Genomic DNA, 22,069 nt, shown 5'->3' on the forward strand with positions numbered 1-22,069 from the left:
TTACACCTCTCCTCCTTGCCTTTCTGCGACTGTCATGACCCACCTCCCTGTCGGTTCCTCTCTTCCCTGTCTGCCATGCTTTCTCTCACTCTAGCTTTGCATTGCTCCCTCCCTGCACCTCTTCCTTCATGCCTAGCGCCCAGTAAAGCACTTGAGATAAAAAGTGTTATAGAGCAAAACAGAACAAATTCTACACCTGGTGTTTCACACTTAAGAAAAGCCGCTTTCTGAGGTATTCATTCAGTGAATGGAAATATTTATTAACAAGCAGTGGCATAGACAATAGGTCTCGCCTTTGGTACCTTATAAGTGTTTACCCACGCAACAGTTAATGTTGCTGCACCAAGGCTATTGTGGTGCATAACTAAATACTTATTAGGTCCCAAAGGCGAGACCTATTGGCTATGCCAATGCTTGTTAAATATTTGTAGTGTTAGAAAAAAATGGCACCCTACAACCTTTCCTTTCACACACCACCTGTCCCCCCCAACAAGATTGTCAGAACTTTGCAGTTAGAGATAAAAAGGTATACACCAATTTACTTGTTAAAATTATAAGGCAATTTGGCAGAAGACATAGCCTGACAACTGACCTTTGTATTTGAACCCACAAAAAATGTGACCAGACAAAAACATAATTTAAAGGTACCATTATGGCTCATTCACCTTCTAAACTCCAGCATGTTTATTTTAGGGTGCTGCAGCACCATCTGCACCCCTACATCCAGCGCCTTTAGCAGGCCCAACTGTAGATCAACTGGAGGCCCCTGCAGAGCCTTGGTGCCCAAAAATGCACCTGAGGGAGCCGGTAAAGAGCAGAAAACGCACAACAGGGCCTCCCCTAAGGCGTCCACTTGCTGTGTCATGGTAGGTGAACACCCAAATTCGGGATGCATCAGGACTAGGCCCTGGATCAGCTGCAATGGCGATTGGGAAACAGATCGGGAGGCAAGTTGTTGCCCTTGTGCCCTGCCTGTAGTTCAAAAGTGTCAGGATGGGGCTGATGCCTGCTTAGATGTCTTATGCTTTTTCTTGGACTAACCAAAATACTTTGACTGCCCAAACAGAGCTACAGCAAAGAACTCTGGGAGCAGAAACAGGACCCTCTATTCAAGCTCAACCAGTAATGGCGTGAAGATATGGTCCTGAATGACATTCGGATTCATCTGGGCAGTCGTCACATGCCATGGACTCATGCTCCAATCCAAGGCACCATAGGGCATACCTCGTAGGCTTAACTGAATGGGCAGAGAGGACTCCTCTGAACTACACACAAATATTAACATTGGGGCTGTAAGCATCCTCTGACACCAGGCGGTTAAATTGTGCTTTGGGGTCTGCTAAGGCACATGTGACACTTGGGGCACACCTGAAAGGGAGAGAACAGGATGCAAAGATAATTCTTGTGAATCCCCTTTCTAGTTGCTGAAGGGTCCTGCTTTAGCCCTACCAGACTTCTCTGAGTTTGTTGTGGGTACAGTACGTGCCTCCTCAAACTGAATTTTAGTGTTAGATATGGGAGACATTGGTGACCAGCCCTCAGATCCCAGGTTTAATGTGGATGAAGGCTTTCACCATCTCGAAAATGCCCTGATACATCGTTTTTTTGGCCTGCTATAAGGCAAAACAGAAACCTCTGCAAACATGAATAGAGTTACCAATGGGTACTTTTACCCTATTGGTTAGGGAGGAGCTAGGAATCACCCTCACCCACTACCTTGTGCCAGGCATATGGCACCTCAAGGCAACCTAATAGTTTCTGGGCCAGCGGCAGAGCAGAAGAGGACTGGATCAGCTGACTAGCAGGAGAGGAGTCCTGAATGACTGGATCTGCTTGCCCTTGCACTCACACAATACCATGTTGAAGGTTGTCCAGACTCTTAGCATTAACATCTACTGTCCAAGGAGATTCAAAAAACCCTAGGGCAAAACCAAGGTATTAATTTGAGATTGCTACGGTGATGATTGAGATGCTCCTTCCAACCCTGGATAACAAGTCACATCTGAAAGGTAGGTTAATCGGAGATACTCTAGACAATTGCAATAGACTGGAAGTCCTGTCTGCATTGCTCATTTGGGAGCCATCACTGTTGATTCATTTTTTAATAGTGCAAAATTAAAAACTATTGTACTTCTCTTGACAGAACTACAAATTTTCATCACCATGTTTTTTAATATTAACTGTGCTGGTTGAATTGTCCACTTAGATTTGAAGAGACAAAAAAAGCTTCTAGAGCGCTTTTATCACCCCACCCCACCTTTCTTTAGCATAATTAGGTAGTAGACAGACTCGGGTAGGCCAGAAGTCTTAAATGAAAAGAGTGATCAGGTGTATACCCCAAATATTGAATGCAGCATCCATCACTATGACTTCCTGTGGAATAAGATTTTAGTAGGAACATCTATTTTAGATTGACCATTTCTATTCATAATGCAGCACAAGTGGAGATCAGGATCACCTCAGCCCGGTGAAAATAGAACTGTTACCCTGGATACTAGAAACTATCTTGAAAGGGTCTAATTCAGAGGGAAGTGTGAGAAAACTGCTGATGCAAGAAAACATGGGGTCAAGGAGAGAAGCTAGTTGTCTGATTAATGGCATCTGTATTAACAAAACAGGAGGTCCGCTATCTTCCTCTGAAATGAAAAAGATTCCGCTTAAGAGGTAAACCGCTTCTTCGTCTGACACCAAGGTGTCTCTCACATACTGAACTTGCTAATGAGAAAACCAAAAGAATGAGGATGTATCCCAGCTCAAAAAATCTCACTTGATGTGGCAGACTTGTGATCTGCTTCCTCTGTGGTGGCCTTCATCAATCAATCGTTCAGAGTTTGACAGAAGCTCACACATCTAAGATGGAGTCCCACAACTACCAGGTCTAACAAAATTGGGGGAGATTTGAAAAAGAATGAATGGAGTGGTCCAATTTAAGCAGAATGAATTGAGTGGCCCGAGCCCCAGCAACTCTGAGAAAATGCCCGTGACTGATGCCCAGGGATGTGTATCTGATGGTCCGGAGCGTGAAAGTAATTTCCCCAACTGAAGAAAACGGTGAAAACAGTGTTGCCACCTTCAATTTAGTAGGAGAGTATTGTACCCTGTGGCACAAGTAGACACTGATAGCCAAGTAGATTTAACATGTACCTTTAATTTGTAGTTGGTTCAAGTACATCGAGATGGTTAGCATATACATCAGACAGGTAGTCCAGATAACAGGTGAAGTGTAAGTAGATTAGCCAGTAGTCAAGACATTAGTTCTAGGTAGTAGGAAACCCCTTGTAGTTGCAAACCCCACCAGGAGCAGCCTGCCTGCTGCTCAGCCCCTCTCTCTGTGTCATTCCTCACTCTCACAGACACCCAACAGTCCATGCATCACTGCATTCCCAACATTCTACAGTAAACATGCACATTGGCTGAGCAGCAGGAAGAAAGGGTAAAAAGTGTGGAATATAGAATAACTATGCAGGGCTTAACACATTCCTTTCCTTTTAAAAGAAAACAAAACGTAACATTAGTGCAAAATAAGAACTATACACAGAAATGTACAAATGCAAGAAATAGTTCCAAACCCAGGGATGTGAAATAAAGTAAACATCACAGTAGGGTCAGAGCTATTCAAAACAGAGAGAATGGATGCCATACGAACTTCAATGGAGAAAAAAAAAAACACATCCTCTCCCAATAAATATAATGAACAAAGTTCCTTGTAAATTGCAGAGGACAAAAACAAACCCGCAACAACAATCCCTTCTGAAAGGGAACATTTCAATAGACAAGACTCCTCATGTAAGGAAACTTACATTTGCGGTGAAAGAGGAGCTAAAAACCAAACTTCCACCCCTAACACTAGGGACTGTGACCCATAAAGCCCAGTAAGACTTTATACATGAATATGGGACCATAAACTATGTAAATACACCCTGTGTAGGGGAACCGTACCCATAAACCCAAAACCGACTCAGTGTAAGAGTTACATGAAATGTAGATTGGAGAAATCCCCAAAACATAACCCACATAGGTGTTACCTAATAAACAACTGTAAATGGAAATCGTATCCATGAAACAAAACCAACCAAGTGTAAGAGTTACCTGTTGTGTTATTCGGTGGAAGCCTGATAAACATAACCCGTGTCAGGGTTACTAAAGAGTACAGAACAAACGACTGTAAAAGTGAAATACACTCATAAACCTACCCCAATGTAGAGGCTGCGTGCTACATTTAACACTGTGAAAAGAGCTCACAATACCCACCCCTGCGTAGGGGCGGCATGTTATGCTTTATGGGAAAGGGACTCTTACCCAAACCCATGCCCGTCCCTAATGTAAGGGATAATATAGAACAGCTACCCACTATAATAAACTAGACAAAGACATCCATAGAGAAACAAAACCTAAACTGTGGAAGCTGGCATATACATTAAGCGTAAATCCATCAAGCATGGATACCAAACATTACATACATAGTACTGGCAAGGCAAGGCAAATACACTACTGTAGAAATCTCTCATCCGGAACATGCTTGATGTAGGAAAGAGAACGTGGATTCAAAAGAATTCATTTCAAATACATAAACGTCATATTTCATCTTGGCAGTAGATGGCAGCACAACACTGGGCAGAAAATGGGGAAAAATCATGACAACAGCTATGAACATTCTCATGCTGAACAATAACAAAAATACAAGTCACAGGTCGTGTAGTAAAATGACTGCAACTCCTTTAAGTCTCTCATGCGCGTTCTGCCACTTCCGAACAAGAGTACAATCTTTCTTACTGCCCGTGTGTGAGAAGTAAAAAAAACAAACTGATTCAGCCACCGGATGGTAGATAATTGCAAGACAGTTTTCCACACACCGCCAGTGTCCAAAACAGCATCCTCATTCCTATGTTGGATACTCCTGCCGATCACCGGGATCACGTGAAAACCCCTAGGTGCACCATACAACTTTATTAAAGACGCCACGCACGTAAGGAAAAATAAACCTGGTTGGCAAAATGAGAGGTTGGCAATTTGAGAGGCTGATAATCATTGATTGACTACGGCGATTGCCCTCCACAAGATAGCGCCGCGCAGTCCCACGTCGTGCAGGGTGGCTCACGGAACGCAAGTGCCTCAAAACGTTGATGGGCAAACACGATGCTTCCTAGAACGTCACAAATGCAAAAAGGAACAGCGCGAGACACCCACTCGAAGGTAAGCCTCCTCGCACTACTGAAGATTCGTGCCTCATTTTTAAATTCAAATATGACAGTTGAAAAGTCCCCAAAGACATCAGGTCTCAGAATAGACCAACTATAAATGACAAAAATGTGTCTCACCCGACTCTGCTCCCCGTGACACTATCTGTGATGTGCCAAAAATGCACCACATCTTCTCACCACACAATTAGCCGCTGCCAGGGAGAAACTTGGGATGATTGTGGCATTTAAAGTTCTTTTCCTGGCTCCTCCAAAGTAACTGTCACATCCAGTAGCAAACAGACTTTGTGCAGGACAAAACAAGCATACCAGTACAGTTTAAATACGTTTAAAGTCATTACTAAGGGACACTCTTCCCTTGATTGCGGAGTTTCTGTGGCAAACACACGGTACAGCATGCTTTCGTTGGGGCCGTCTGTTGTAAAAGACACTAGTGGGGTTGCAGAGTATGGCTGTACCAGTTTTTTGTTGCGATGATTCCTCTTGTGTTGCATCTTCTTTTGTTGCGATGATTCCTCTTGTGATGCTTGAAGTAGCATTGTGTATGCTTGATGTACTGTGATACTTGTGACTCCTTCTCACACTCTGGACACATTAAAGATGACATCTTGCGCTTCCTTGACCAGTAGTGGAGATAAGTAGGCAAGTGGGAACGTCTCCAACTCTCGCTCGTCGCCAAAATATGTTGTACCCTGTGGCACAAGTAGACACTGGTAGCCAAGTAGATTGAACATGTACCTTTAATTGGTAGTCGGTTCAAGTACATCCAGATGGTTGGTAAACACATCAGACAGGTAGTCCGGGTAACTGGTGAAGTATAAGTAGATTAGCCAGCAGTCAAGCCATTAGTTCCAGGTAGTGGGAAACCCCTTGTAGTAGCAAATCCCACCAGGTGCAGCCTGCCTGCTGCTCAGCCCCTCTTTTAACTGTCATTTCTCACTCAAACAGACATCCAACATTCCATGCATCACTGCATTCCCAACATTCTACAGTAAACATGCACATTGGCTGAGCAGCAGGAAGAAAGGGTGAAATGTGGAAAATAGAATAACTATGCAGGGCATAACAGAGAGTACATTTGTTTAGGAGCATCCTCAGATCAAAAATTAGTCTCTTCTAGTTTAAATCAGTTTGGTCTACAAGGAAGTACTTTCTGCATACTACTTTCCCAGGGTCTCTGTAGTGAATGTTCTCCATTTCATCCTTGTCAGAAGGTCTAAACCTACTGCTATAGCAGTGTAAGATGTTCAGAAACCTCTGCTGCCTGGTTTGTCTGGTCTGGTGGAAACTGTATAAAGTGGATTCAGGTCCTAGAGCCAGTTTCCAGCAATTATGTATTCAAAGTAATTACAATGGCCTTGTGTTGGCAGGATCAGTTAGGAATCCTTGTTTTGGCTCCGTAGGTTTTGTGGCAGGGGCACTGCCGGCAGGACCCTTCCTCCCCCATGCCCTTCAACAAAAGTAGAAGATGGAACGAAATAACTCTTTTAAACAGTAGTCAAGGTTGGTATGAATTTCAACCTGCTACACAAAAATGCAAATAAGTAGGTGGCCTACTTTGCTCTAGGCTCATAATGCAAGCTATACGTTTAACGTCTCATCCTCTTGAATACATCTCTATACGATTCGAGTTGTTCTAGTAAAAAGGAGATTTGGGCCTTTTGGTGATCCCTCCGTTTTAATGCTGAAAGACCTGCCTGATTAACAAGTCAGCTTTGTTTGTTGCAGCTCTTATTAACTAATTTAAAATTGCACCGCCTTTGATAAGTAAAGCTTCAGTTTCAATCAGTAATGCAGACAGGAGCTGACAGACAATCTAATAGGAAAAGAAAATCCTAATCCGGATCCCTGTCTCTACTCTCCTTTCTGAAAGAAAGCAGCTTATCAGACGTGCCTGCTCGAAGACTTACTGTGTCCATTTATGTTTGCACTAAGGGAGTAAAAAATGCCTGGGAGTGGATGAGAACAGCAGCGCGCAATAGTGTCGGGCATGCTCATGTAGGTCTTCACCCCTCTATGCTAGGGTTTTGCACATAACATATTGTCCCCCCTCCTACACCTGTAGCCTCCTGCCTGCCACAGCATTGTTGTAGTCTGAAAATTGCCCACTACCAGCCCATCCCCTAAGTAGTTCAAGCCCTGAGGACCAGAAGCCTTCACCAACTTTACCCTCTCGCTTCTTGGGGCCCAGCTGCTCCTATTGTCAGTCTCTGCTGCCCGACAGCAACAGAAACCAAAGGAGGCCAAAAAAGAGCAAAGGGGGTAGGTTTGAACTGCCCCAACTTCAAGGTTATCGTTCCGAAGGTCGTGTCCTTGGGGACCTCTGAAAGTTCTCAATGACAGAAGCCTTTGGCGTCGGTCTGCCTGTGCTAAATGAGACCGTTTATTTAGCATTCGCAGCCCGGCAGCCCGCAGACGGTGGTCGGGCAGGAAAGTGGCGCTGGTGCCGCTTGCAGCTCAGTGGAGGAGCTGAACTGTATTCCCAGTAGCCTCTGGCATCTATCTGTGCTAAAGGATTCAGTTTATTTGGGAGGCCTGGAGGTGGTGGTGGACGGGCACGAAAATGGTACTGGTGCAGTCTGCAACTCAGTGGAGGAGTTGAACCGATGCAACACCACACCTGGGACACACCTTGGTTTGTGTTCGCTGTGCTCTCAGTTCTCAATAGGGCAACAAGACCAGAAAAGGTAAAGTAGAGTCAGCTGCATTTTCCAACAACATCCCTCAAAACAACTAAAAATAGCTTTGTGATAAAATGTTGAGAATGAATTGACGGGGCACTCTTTGGATGCGAAGAGTTCATTAGATCGTAAGATTATACCGACTCCTCAATTGAAAAAACTAAAAAGGCACTGCACTCGATACTTTAGCGTGTATGCAGAGAGATACAAAAAACATTTCCACCATAACATCACAATAGTATAATATTTCAGTATCCAAGATAATATTCATTACACCAACAGTATTATAATACATATGATTAATGAAATAAAATGGCTTCTCTACCGCTCCTTTTGCTACTGATGGAGCGAGGTGGAAAAAAAAAATTTGTACACCACTCGTGAAGTCACTTTCTCATAACAGTAACATCAACTAATCGTGTGGTTTTGAAAATTAATCAACATAGAATAGAATGCACACACAAGTACACTTAGGAAACTAATTTGCTTATGTTGCAACTATAATCGACTGACTAAGTGATGTTATGTCTAAAAATTAGTGTGTGAGTGGTGTGCGACCCCACCCCCATTTGTAATGTTAAAAGCTCCCTCGAGCAGTTGGCTGACGAGCCTGGGACCCCGCAACTGCGCGCCTGAGTGGTACTAAACCTGGCAATATTTGGCAGCCACCGGCAACCCCAGAACATGGCCTAATCCCTGCTGATGAGGGGTAAATACCCCGAAACACGTGTCCAGGGATGGCGAAGAAAGCGAAGATAGCAGAGAATCGAAAGAAGATGCATCGCGGAACACGAACTCCACTGACCACAGTCCTTAGGGGCGATTCCGCTGGTGTGTGAGTGGTGTGCGTCCCCACCCCCATTTGAAAATGTAATGCAGCAGCTATAAATTAACCAAAAGCGGCATGACTGTGCTTTCTGTTTGTTTATTTGTGGCAAAAACATGAAGACTGGCGAGTAAATCACACATATATGTTGCTTTATTTGCTAGGTAATAACTAACAGGGATACCTTAGTAAGGGGGGAGGTAAACAGAAGGGTTATAATTCAACAATTAACTTTTGATTGTGTTCGTTTCTATAATAGTTCCCGTTCTGGCCTATGAGGCCTAGAGCAAAATGGACATTTTTTGTGACTCCGAGATTGAAGTGCAGTACGCATGCGCATGGTGAAATGATCTGCGGATGAGTATGAGCTGCCTGTACAGAATGGGTCAAGGACAGGGTGCCCTGAAAGTCCAGCTGAGTGTCAACAAAATGATCGTGCTGAGAAACGTGGGAAAAAAGGCAAAACTTACAAATTAAAGGACATGAGCAAAGAGGATATAATAAGGACAAAGAACATTTTCATTGAGCTGATCTTGCGGAAATTAAACAATAAAATGATGAGGTTATGCTCATCCACCCCTCGGATTGATCAATCAGAACTGTTAAAAGACACTGACAGTTACTTTTGTAGATAGATTAGGTAGGAAAAAGGGTACAAAAAAGTGTGTACAGACTTAAGAAAAAACTCTTCTTCGATTTCCATCTGTGTATCCTGACATGCTGTTGGAATGCTGAATTTTCCTGAGGCGTAAGAACTTTGAATTTTTCTGAACTTTAACTTTACTTAAATACAGAGTCTTGAGATGAGGTTAAGAGTTAGAGAGAATAGGAAGATGAACTTTGGGAACTATTATGTTTTTTGCTAATATTCTTGTCCTATAATCTCAATATTAATGTGCTTATTTCAGAGTTTTGAATTAAATGAAATATAAATGTACGAGTTAAAATTCTTTCTTTTTCTTAAATCTATTTTGCATTAAACTAATTTATAAGTGAATAAATACAGGTTATGCAAGAAGATTTTCTTTAAATAAAAATTAGATAAATGAAGAATTAAGCTGGTCTTGTTCATCCTTAGCCTAATTTTTACTAGCAGATCCCTTGATAAATAATGGTGGTGTGTCTGAATAAATTGTCTCGTTGATAAAACCATGGTAAAAACAATTTAAACTGCAGGTGTTCATATTATAAATATTTTGCTTAATTTAGACACTCCGCTATGATCCAGCAGCTCTCCTTTGAGCCTCACTAATCCATGAAGTAGAGTAAAGTGTTTTGGGCCCCACTGATGAGTAAATTTGCGATTTGAAACTTCATGGAAAGGTGACTAGGTTTTTGAAGATATTTCCGGAGTAGCTGCATCACTACCTGTGCGGTCTGTGCACACAATACCTTTGAGTATTGCACTTTGTCTAGTATCACAATAAGCAAGCACCACTCCAACAGTTTCCTTTATATCTGACCTATTCAAAGCCCTGTATCCAATACTGAGCTACCTCCTTATTTCAGAGTCAGAAAAATAAGGATCTAGAAGACTAATACAAAACAAAAGAAACTGTTACTCAAATAAATTCCAGTCTCTCCAGAAAGAGGTCACTGCATAACAGAGGTCTTCAAGGGCTTACCCAATTCTTTTTTTTGTTTCTAAGAATGAACCGCAAAAATTAACATGAAGCAACGTAAGTCCTTTTAAAAAAAACGGCAACTGCCCTACAAAGCAAGGCACTCAAAAGCAATTAGAAGAGAGATAAAACCTGAAGAAATGGATCTAAATGTCTTCATCATTAAAACAATCGAATTTAGCAGTACGCCTAGTAGTAAACCTGTGAAACACTCACATTTATCAATCACACCTGATTTACTGCTCTAAAGTTCCTGCAACTGACCAGGTAACTATGTTCATAACTCGGAGACATATTTAACAGTTCATATAATTTGTTCACCAATCTTACTCTTATAAGAGCCTACCATAAACTCCAACAATATATTTGAAACTCATTCAGCAATTCTTCATAACTTAGTGAAAAGGCTGAAAAAAAAAAAAAGGAAAAAAAAATCGCCAAATAAATTGAGAATTCTGATCTACCTGTTGAATATCAAGCGCTTGCTATGACTTTTGTTCTGTGCCAGGTACAGATGCTTTATATTTAAAACCAGAGTTCTTTAATGGTACTAGAAAGCAGTTGCCTGTTGCAACAAAGGTTTTTCCACTGAACAAACTTGACCTAAGGCAACAAAAACAAGCATTTGCAATGCAATAGGTCTCACATTACTGAACGTTTGAGCTATTGGCGTTGCTAATAATAATGCAACACCAATGGATCAACTTTTGCTAGACCTATTGTATTGCAATTTCTTGTTTTTCTATTTATTTAGTTTTGAAGCAACTGCGGCACGCACGCTATAGTTTAAGATGTTTAAAGCTAAAGCAAGGGTGCCACAATTGTAACGAAAGTAAAGAAATAGAAAGAAAAGGCGTGCAGCTGCATTTGTGTATTATGTATTGTTGGTCAGATGCAGCAAAGATCAGATAGCCAAAATGGCTTTCCAACAAATTGCAAACACTCAATAGTACTTTACAGTCCACCACTCTATGGAAGAGAGATGGTCCAGCCAAGAGGACATTCCATTTTAGATGATTTGCTACAATGGGGGAATTGGAACACACCAAAGTTTTCATCTGACAATGCTTCCTGCCACAAAGTTGATTGAGAAAAGTCCTGTGCCACAACTTAAGTAATATATTTTCATTGCAATTAAGAGTAACAACCACTCATTAACATCATATAATGATATTCAAAGAAAAGAGGACTGTAACACCATCTTATTCTGGAAGATCTCAGACCCTCAAACCTCCCACCCATAACTGCTCGGGTCCATAAGAACTCCGAATGAACAATCCTATGCTGTAATCATCAAGGTGCACTAAGAAGTACAAGAACTCCATGAGCATGGAAACGGCTCCTACATAGACTCGAAACAAGGACAATGTCCTTCCAACCACACACTTGGTATTGCTTAGCATGCTGCCCGTGCAGGCAAGCAATTCAGAACCCTTTATTAGGGTAGTAAACGCTATGTATATACTACAAAATAGTTTTACTCTTAAAGATTCAGCTAAAGCAAATAAACTTCACAATATACTATAATAACTAATGTGTCAGTTTAGGCTTCCATGACAATTTTTGACGGGCAGGGCACAGGTGAGAGCAGAACCGGAGAGCATGGTGCAGCATAAATTGTACCTCACAATTGGGCATTTTGTATGCCTTGTGCTACTACCAAGTTAAGTACTGTAATGCCAGAAGTCTAGCAGTTATTTCTACCACTCTCTGCACTACATCGGAGCTGCAGGAAGAGGAAGCAAGTACGCAATGTGAAGGTGTTGTCTCTATTGGTTATTTGAAGCCAGTGAAGCCTTCCCTTAAGCGTGTGCTGACACTGGATTATGTTCCACACAACTCCAAATCAGGACTTTGAAGTATATGTATCTGATTGCTTACTCGGCTGCCAAGCTTGACCAGCCAGGCCATACACCCTAGTGGTACAGACACCAGCGGAAAGAACATCTTATAAATAGTCTCTACCATGCCTTCATAACACTTTGGCTACCATGTGGCTGAATGCAAGTGCTATGGAAGAAAAGAGATGTCTGCCAAGATAGACAATGGGGTGTAGAAAGACACGGTTGAAGCCATCCAAGTTACAGTGAAAAGGTACCAAGGGAAACAATGTGGCTACCAAGGTTTCATCAAACAGAAAGTAAGATACTGTAATGGGATAGCAATGGGTCAACAAGAGAAACAACAAAGTGCCAAAACTTCATGACCTGCAGCAGGGCAAGTCATCACATATTCTGAAGTAACAAATCATCTTATTCTGGTAATAATTTGCCTTATACCAGGTAACTTCTGAATCAGATTTATGAACTGTACTGGGATAATCAATGTCTATTTTGTGCAATCAATTCCCTCTAGCTGGAGTGGGGTACTACCTAGATTGAGAAATTTCCTAATTTTGTGGCTATTTATTAACTAAAATTATGCCATGACCTTTTGTGGTGAAAGACCTACAATGAGACTATCAATCACCTACACCAGGCAACACTCCCTTCTATGGCTACAAACTATATAGTGACGCAATGAGCAATGAGATAAATATATCTTAACTCAACATCTGCTTTAACTAGGCTTACCTTACATGGTCATGGTAGTGGTGCGCTTGCTGTAGTCAATGTGATGGTTTTGTAGTGCGGTGTACTGCATGCCATATAGTCAGAGTGTGACTAGTTAAAGCTACTCTATTACTGACTGAGACAAGGCACTCTTTACGGTGCTATGTGAAAAACCATAATAAATTTGGAAGGTGAGAAATTTTTTCTAGAAATCGAGCAAATAGGTGGTGACAATGGTAGCTCATTAATTTTCCTTTGTGCCAGGCAAAGAAAACAGTTAGTGCCCGTGCAAAATTCTTAGGGGAACAAAGTTTAAAAGAAAGAAATTGGCAACAGGTCTCTTTCTGCCAAATTTGTTTTCTTTTAAAATGTTGCACCCCGGCGCAAATTTGGGGGTGCAATACTTGCCTTGCCGCAGATGCTGCCAATCCAGGTAACACCGATGAGTGCCAGGGATCAAAGGTTTTCGTATGAGGTCGCTAGCAATGAATAACAGCAATTTTTAGTTTGATTCGAATTAGCACCTTTCCACGTGTATTCAGAAACAGATTCAGCCTGAAGAGTGCCTGGTAATAGAAGCATGTCAAGTAGTTTTTGTTTACTTTGCTTACATTTTGTGTTACTCAGCATTAGGACACAAACTACAATTACCAGAATTCAGCAAATAAGACCAGAATGGACATGGGTCAACATGGAAACTCTAATTTATTATTGCTGTCGTTTTCTAACTAAATGTGAATCTTCCTAAATGTAGGCCATGTCCAGCATGCTCCACACTGCAGAGCAGGCAGTCTCTCTCAGTGGGACTGCTAGAAAGGCTGCCCTTCACCTGTCAGGGAGCAGGCGGGTGTCGCAGGGAGAGTCGCGAAGTGCATGATGGGAGCTTTCTCCGCGGACTTGCGGAGGTCAGGCAATAGGCCGGGTCACAGCGCACGTACACACCAGAAATGAAAACTCCACAAACCACCTGGCCATTAGACTATGTTTAGCCCCAATGAATAATTACTGCAGTTGTCGGCTCTTCTGCGAAAGCTGAATTCATTGACTTTCAGGAAACGCTTGCCTTGGGTTTGTTTTTGAGGAATGTCATATGGGACACGTCGGTTGACTTCAGCGCTGCTCCGCACTCAGAATCTGCATCCTCCAGCTGGACTAATAATACATTTAGTGTACTGTTCAGAAGCTAATGTCAGTAACCTCCCTAGTAAATAGCAAATCGGCGCACACCGAGGAATACTTTCGCTTTGCATCTGTTCTCGACAGTAGGGCTTTGAAGAAGGACATTTGAGAAACTGCTAATAAAGGAACGCCTGCTCGAGCGTTGCTGAATGTGAGATGCTTCATTTGCATAAAGCATGTTTAGCCACGAGCCGAGCCGATAATAGTTGATTACTGCAGCAGCACCTCGGGACAAAACCATAGCAGTATATTTACGATACTTCTCCGAGTCTATTCAGTGAGAACCGTTAGCAAACGAAACTATGTTTTATTTCAGTTGGAAAATCTTGCACGCTCGAGGCCACGCAGAAAGCATGTGGTCGGATTTTTGAATGCCTACTTACTAAAAGTCTCGCCAGAGCAGCCCATGTGCTGGCTCAGGCGAGACCTAAAAAGGAAAGTGGCTCCAGATCACACATTTTTATTAAGAAAACTAGTCTGTTGAGAGTGGTGTTGCCAATCAAAACCAAAGCAGTGAAACAATAAACTCACCCACTCCATGCTACCCAAATAGTCTCAAATAGGGTAAAGGAAAAATGGAAGCCTAGGCGGCATAGAAGCTAAAAATATATTTACGTGACAGCCAACCTGCCCATCGTGGCAGAGTACTCAGATATTTTAACCACAGCTCTCGGTCCCTCCCAACCATATTATGCCCACGCACCCATTTCGAAGCAAAACTCATATACAGCGTTAGGCCATTATCTAAACTTTGGCCTTTATTTGAATCTCTCAGCAAATTACTTAAATTCTATATCATCAATAAATGACCATCAAAACCAAGTTTCAATTTGCAAGTTAGCTAGATTTATTCTGTGACCCAGAGAAAATGTAAATCTAAATATAATGGATTTAATTTTTTTTTTGAACATCAGATTGCGCCTTTAAACAGAATTTGCAGCTTGAATTTATTAGAAAACTTGTATGAACTAAAAATTATTGGATTTGGATACACTAAACTAGTAACTATTTGATGTTTTGCATACGCAATCCAGTGCTACATTCTCTTCACATTATCCAGCTTTGATGATAAAAATTATTTTTTTCCTACTAGGGATATAAATGTATTACATGTTCCACAGGCAGCCTAAAGACCCAATCTCTCTTTCTCTCTCCATACTTCTGTTTGTAGTCTTTTGAAGAATTAATGACGAGAGCTCGGCAGCTAAAGAGGTCTGGAGGCACAACCAACTAATGATAAATGTGTTGTTCTGTTGAATGATCAACCCGTATTGAAATCTAAATGCCTAAACAGAATAGAGATTCTTTAGGAGAAATTACAATCCCGAAATTAAGATTTATTGCATGACCAATTAAAACATTGTACATATTCTGTATAATTCTGATTGTAGCTATGAAAGTCAATAAACTGGTTTTCTAAAATGTAAGACTACATAGGGGGGAACCAAAGCTGCAATGATCGCCCCTTCAGCTCTTGCCTCAGATCAAAATTAACTTTTTGTTTAGATAACCTTTGCCAAAGCATTCTAGAATTTGTTTTCTTTAGTCATCTCTAAAAAAAGTAACCTTCCAGTTTATAAAAAAAAGCAACGAAATACTGTTTACTTTGCATGTAAGCTTTTATACTGGCAACTGATGAGAAAACATTCTAGTTGCCATGATGTCAGTCCTCGTACTTTCTGCTTCACAATTACTTTAGTAATGATTCAGAATTACAAATCGCTCTTTAAATCAGTTTCTACAACCATACAAGTGAATGTACATCTGAATGAAGAAAAATCTGCAATTTCTACTTCTTACGTAAATTCTCCCAGCGGTATCAGAATGTAGTTATTCGGGCACACTTACTTTTTTAACCGCCTGTTATATAAGAAATTACTGGGCTTGATGTCACGGTGAACAATGCCAAAGTGATGAATGTGTTTGAGAGCTTTAAGCAGGTTAAACATGTAGTCTCTTACTTCTTCGAAGGTAAGATTATTCAAAATATCCTGCAAAGATAAATCAAGTTACTTTACTTGGAACATCCATTTGTTTTGGCCAAACATAGTTGAAAAGACTCGTTCCATCAAAAGAAGAACGACTTACCAAGAAAGATTCATGTTCCAAATAAGGCATGATGATAACCACATGATCATTTTTTCTTATGCAATACTTAATCCCCATGACATTTTCTTGCCCACTGAAAGAAAAATGCCTAAAAGTCAGATGAGCATTGATTGCAAAACACAGATAATGTAAGCAGAATTCGACATTTCGAAACAAAAATTCTGTGTTAAAAAGGTGAACATTAAAAAAATACTAATACAGTAAGAAGATAAAACTCAGCGTGGAAATTATTATAAATGCTGGTTTAGTAACATTTTAGTCCAACAAATCCAAAGTAACTACTTACATGTAAAACTGGTTTGGGATAATGGGTAGCTCGGTATGAGGTATATTTGCAAATTTGTCTGTATTGGTATGGTTACTGGTACAAGCACAGTCATTCGTTGAAATTTTCCACCTCACCTGAAAGAAACGGGCAGATCTGGACACCCACTTAACAGGTTAAGCAATGCATTCTTATGCAGCAAGGATGCTCTATCCAGATTCCCCTCCTGCTAGCACAGAGTAGCAAGTTGTAGATATGAACATGAAGTGGACACGGGAAATTATACCGCCTGGACCAGCTCTGGGCTAAGAGTGGTCTTAGGTAATGTAAGCTTTTCTGCAAGTGGCTTTATGCACAGCATGGCACAGGGAACACAGAATATCAGCAAGACATCAGTCCCAGGGAAGGAATTGCAGCCAAACAATGGCTCACTTCTCTAAAATGGGGTCAGGCTCCTGCTTTACTTTTACGTGCCCAAGTCAGAAAAACACACTAATTCCTTTCTGAAGTGAACCATCTCTGTGCCTCCCTCTCTATGTGATGGTTGAACTCTTGGGTCAGGACTGCACGAACATCACATTTACAATCACCAGCACAAATTTGGACTAAATTTTTGGCATTGCAGCACACTTGGCAGATCCTCCTAACAAATGGGATGCTGCAAGTGCGGAAAAAAGAATAGAAAGCCAAGCCTGCTTTTAAGCAAATACGTAAAGGCTCACCCCGCCCATAGTGCCACTTTCTATGGGACAAGATATTGGTCTACTTGTAGGTGGCCACCTCAGAAAGCTGAAGCTATCTGCATTGCAAACTCTTTGCCTGCAAGCTCAAAAGATAATAGTCTCCACCAGAACAAAGGTGTCACCGATTACTGTCAGTGTCTCATAATCTGATTTAATCAGATCCTGGGAGCGAAGCACACATTAGAAATTAGGTTTTGAGTGGGTATCTTCCTGATCCCCAAAACGGTGCCGGTTGTGTGAATTCGTTCTCCAAAGTAAAGTTAATTTACTCAATTGAAAAGGCAAATTGTTCAGTACAGTTTCATATGTGCCAACGAATGTGCGCCAGGCAAATAGTAAAGCACTACTCAACCGGTTTATAAAGTTGTGATTGAATCAAATAGTACTTAATGATGCAAAAGGCCACAGGTACCAGAAGGTAACACAGAGAAAACATGAAATGGAAATCGGACAGATGCTTAAGTGTATTGTGAACATATTTGTTTGGTCTTGCACTGTGAGGTTTGTCCCAGAAAAACAGTATTTAGGTCAAAAATACTCAAATAAATGACCAGAAAGAAACGAATTTCGTATTATCAAATAAATGAAATTAGAAAATCGATGGTGCTGTGCATTAATCGGTATTATAGTACAACGGTCAATACTGACAATATTGATGTATGGGATAATAAACAATATTGTAAATTAAAACAATGTTTTTAATGTACAATGATCTCTTAATATAGGTTTTTTTCTATAAAAGACTGCAGTGGGTTGTGCGTAACCAAAGTGAAAAAGATGCCCATGCAAAAATAAATGTGATACAGGTGATTCGAAGGTGCAATATTTGCATCACAATGACATTGGCAACAATACATCCCATAAAAAGTACAATAAATAAATAAGAGGTGGGCTTGTATTTGAATTCAAACATGCACAATAACCACACTGAAGATGAACTGCGCTATCACGTAATTTCATTGATAACCCCTTCCCCCTCCAAGCAGAGGAGGAGACAGTTCACCACTACTTTAACAAAGAGGAGCTAAAATGGATTTTAAGAGGACAGCATGAATTCGGGCCTCAACAGAATGGAAAATCGGACCTCTCTAACATAATTGCATTGTCTTTCCAAAACGCTGTTTGTGGCTTATAACATTTGAGAAGACATGGTTCATCCTTACTACTTTTCTTACTTGCTGCTTAAACTTTGTGGATATCATTATGGTCCTTCCTCTCTTCACCCACATCATTTCCATTAAGGCTTAGTGCCCCCCGCCAATATGTTTATTTTACCCTTCTTTTCCCCCTTTATTCGGTGCCACCACTACCATGATGGTGGCCGCCAGGATTGTTCAATTTCATGTCCTATTTTTCACTTCCCTTTACTGGCATTTCATATGGCAACCACTGTTGCAGTCCGCTACAAGATGGCGACTGCTCTTGCTTGGAGAAGTGGAGAAGTGTGGCTCACTGGTTAGAGGAGGCAGAACTGGAAGCAGAGGTCAGCCCGGGACCAGGGTTCAATTCCCGGCTCGGCGGGGTCTCGAGTCCTAAAATGTCCATGGACTCGACAATTCTCGCTCCGGTGCCTACTCGATTCACGAGTTCACACTCTGCGACTCTAGCCAATAACTTGCTTAATCTCCACAACGGCCCCTCGCGGCGGGATGCCTGGCTTTCACCTTTCGGATACCCTGCCGGGGTTATCTCACAGGGGAATACCAGGACGGGTTCCCTAAGCAAGCGCTTAGAAACCGCTTGGTGATTTGCGCTATATAAATTCCTGTACATTTACATTTGCAGTCCTGTTTTTATTACCACTTCCAGCACTCTCCATATGGCCATTGGTGGAAACGACCTATTTTTGCATCTGCGAGTCGATCTTTAGAGTCCCTTCTATTCAGTTGGACGACTCGCAGCCTGTATTATGCCAGACACTGATCAGGGTACCGTACCGGTACCAAATCGTATGGTTATCCTTGGATTGTTCTATCCAGACAATCTTCAACACATAGATTTCAAGGCAATTCTACAAGGATTGTTTACACTACTGTCCCTCAATACACTGCTTTCATGCATATAATTACTCATGTTCATTTTCCTTCAGGTTACAGAATTTGCCCTGGCCTGCCCTAGGTTTGGCCAATGTATTATACTTTGCTGCCCAGGAAGCCTTCAAGGTAATCAATAGTTACTTTTCAGTTTTGTAATACTAACACCGCCCACTCTCCTCACCTCCTCTATGCTAACTCCTACAATAGATCACCTCCTCTATGCTAACTCCTACAATAGATCACTGTGGCATACACAGGACAGCTTTATCCATATCAGCATAATTTACCTACTCCGATTGGTAAGCTTTTACTTTGCATTTTATTTGCTTTGGCTACTTTTTGTATGCCTGTAAGAAATTGTGTTGTTGGTTGGCTGGGGTATGAGCACTGGCTAAAGCAGCAACCACATGGCACAAGCAAACCCCCAAATTAACCTGTGCTCAACCCCCTGGTAGCTTGGCACAGAGCAGTCAGGCTTAACTTGGAGGCAATGTGTAAAGTATTTGTGCAACACTTCAAACAGTAAAACAGTGTAAAAACACAAAAAGAATCCCAAAGCAGGTAAGAGAAATAGAGCTTAATTAAAATAAACAAGACACAAACAACAAATATCCAACTAGTAGAACCGGAGATATTGCAGTTTAAAGTTCTTTGTGAAAATAGCGTCAACAATTTTAAAGTGTATCCCAACTGTAAATATCTGGTCAAAAAGTCACAAGTTCAGGCCGACCGCAATGGAGCACGGGTCGACTGCAGGGTCCTAGTTAGAGTTCTTTACACCTCGGTTGCAGAGCGCTGCCTGGGTCTGCGAAGATGCGCCACGCAGTTGAAGCAATGTTTTGGTTCTGAGCGAGGCTGCAGTGCGAGGGCCTGCGTCGTCTTCTAGGATCCAGGCATCCAGGTGCAGATGCAAGATTGTTGGAAGCTGGTTATGTCCCTGAGGTTTCAAATCGGGAGGCCAACCAACTATACCTTGGAGTCCCTGTGGGTTCTGGGTTTGAGAGATGCAGGTCCAGCCCTTCTCACCAGGGCAGGACGGCAGGAGGGCAGCAATTCAGCACAGCAAAGCAGGTGTCCAGCAGAATGCAGTCCCGCAGAGTGGCAGTCCTTCAGCAGCACAGCAGTTCTACCTGTCAGAGTATCCACGTGCCAGAAGTGTACTGAAGTGCTGGTGTTGCAGGCCTACCCTTCATATCGAGTTGTGCCTTTAAAGTGGCGGAGAAGCGTCTAAAGGTTTCTCTTTGAAGTTCGCAGGCATCCTGCCTTCCCTGTCCTGGCTCCTGACTAACTACAGGGTGTATGTAGCCCTTTTGTGAGGAGGCAGAAAACAGCCTATTCAGGTGTCAGTGGGGCTGAGTCCAGCTCCTTTCTCCCACCCTGCTAGGGATGGCCCATCCAGGCATGCCTACGCTCCCTTTTGTATGTAGCTGTCTAGGAGGAATACGCAAAGCCCAACTGTCAGCCACACCCAACCAGTCATGTGACCAGAGACAGGATATGGGCACTAAATGGATAAGTCACAAAAAACGATCTCTGGGGAACAGAAATCGAGAGCCTAGCTGCTAACTATAGTCCTATTCACAACACTACATTCGAACCGGAGAGGCGCGACTAGGTGCTAAACGAGGGAGGTATCCTGTTAGCAAATTGCTGGGATACTGAATCCCTCAGAGTCCATGGGGCGCAGCTAGGCCCTACCACATGAACCACGTGATTAATTTGGTTACGTAGGTACTATATGCATGCGTTAATTTTGATTGCAGCATTTTTTCACTATTTAGCTCATTGCGGCGTCTCTTAGGAGTGGCGAACACAGGGCTGGTCCCTGTGTAGTACTGAGGAAGTGCTTTGGGGATGCACGAAACAGGTTGACAGGAGTTGATAGGCACACCTAAACACATTGCTTTTGGGTATCCTAATACTTCCACCCCGTTTTTAACGTTACCACCTGGAAGCAAGTATAAACTATTTAAAGCTTACTAGGCAGGTATTTTTAACCATTTTCACATACTCCACTCCATCACTACACCCCCACCACACATAGTCAAATTATAAGTGCTCCTACGTAATTAGCAAGTCGCAGCACGCCCCAGTCCGCAGCGGACTGGGATGGCCCCTATGATGAAGCATGTCACCGTGGGGCAACCCTGGTGAGTGAGGGGACAACAAGAAAAAGAGCAATACTCTTTTTCTATCACTATATCCACTATTCCAACCCCAATGAATGTTGTGAATAGGACTATAGTTAGCAGCTAGGCTCTCGATTTCTGTTCCCCAGAGATCGTTTTTTGTGACTAAGGTAATTTTGGAGGGTGAGCCTATGCCCTTTTCTTCCCTCTACCTCCCTTCCTTTTGTGTCACTAAAATGGATAAGGCAGGAAAATGCCAACGTTCTAAAAGTGGAATTTTCAGAATCGCAATTTAAAATCCAACTTCACCATAGGTTGGGATTTGAAATTGTGATTCCAGAAACACCAAACATGAAACTGCTTAACTCTTTCCATTCAGAAATTACAGGTATAAAATGTAATAAGCCAACTTCAAAGTTATCCTATGGGAAAGATAGGCCTTCAAACGAAGTCCAGGGTTTTTCAGTACTAGGACATGCAAAACTTAAAAGTACATGTCCTAATTTTGAAATACAGTGCACCCTGCTCGCTGGGCTACCCTAGAGGGGACTTTGATGTATTAAACAGGAAGGTTTGGGCCTGGCAAAGGATTTTATTTTGCCAGGTATAAATGGCAGTTTAACCTGGACACACAGGCAGTGCAATAGAAGGCCCGAGACATGAATATAGGGCTACTTAAGTGGGTTGTACAATCACGGTTGTAGGCTTACAAGTAGCATTTCATTTAAA

The 22,069-nt window shown here is 42.0% G+C and overlaps 1 protein-coding gene across 2 annotated transcripts in view; it reads right to left on the reverse strand.

Moving 5' to 3' along the window:
* CDC7 (cell division cycle 7) overlaps nt 1-22,069 on the reverse strand; it is a 269,093-nt gene that overhangs the window by 108,963 nt on the left and 138,061 nt on the right. For both annotated transcript variants that reach the window (XM_086953942.1, XM_086953941.1), the window contains exons 4-5: nt 16,147-16,240; nt 15,907-16,049 (exon numbers count right to left, since the gene is read on the reverse strand). In XM_086953942.1, coding sequence (XP_086810068.1) covers nt 15,907-16,049; nt 16,147-16,240 — 237 coding nt within the window. The remainder of the gene's footprint in view (nt 1-15,906; nt 16,050-16,146; nt 16,241-22,069) is intronic.

The sequence above is a fragment of the Lissotriton vulgaris genome, chromosome 1_1 (assembly GCF_964263255.1).
Source record: "Lissotriton vulgaris chromosome 1_1, aLisVul1.2, whole genome shotgun sequence".
Classification (NCBI taxonomy): Eukaryota; Metazoa; Chordata; class Amphibia; order Caudata; family Salamandridae; genus Lissotriton; species Lissotriton vulgaris.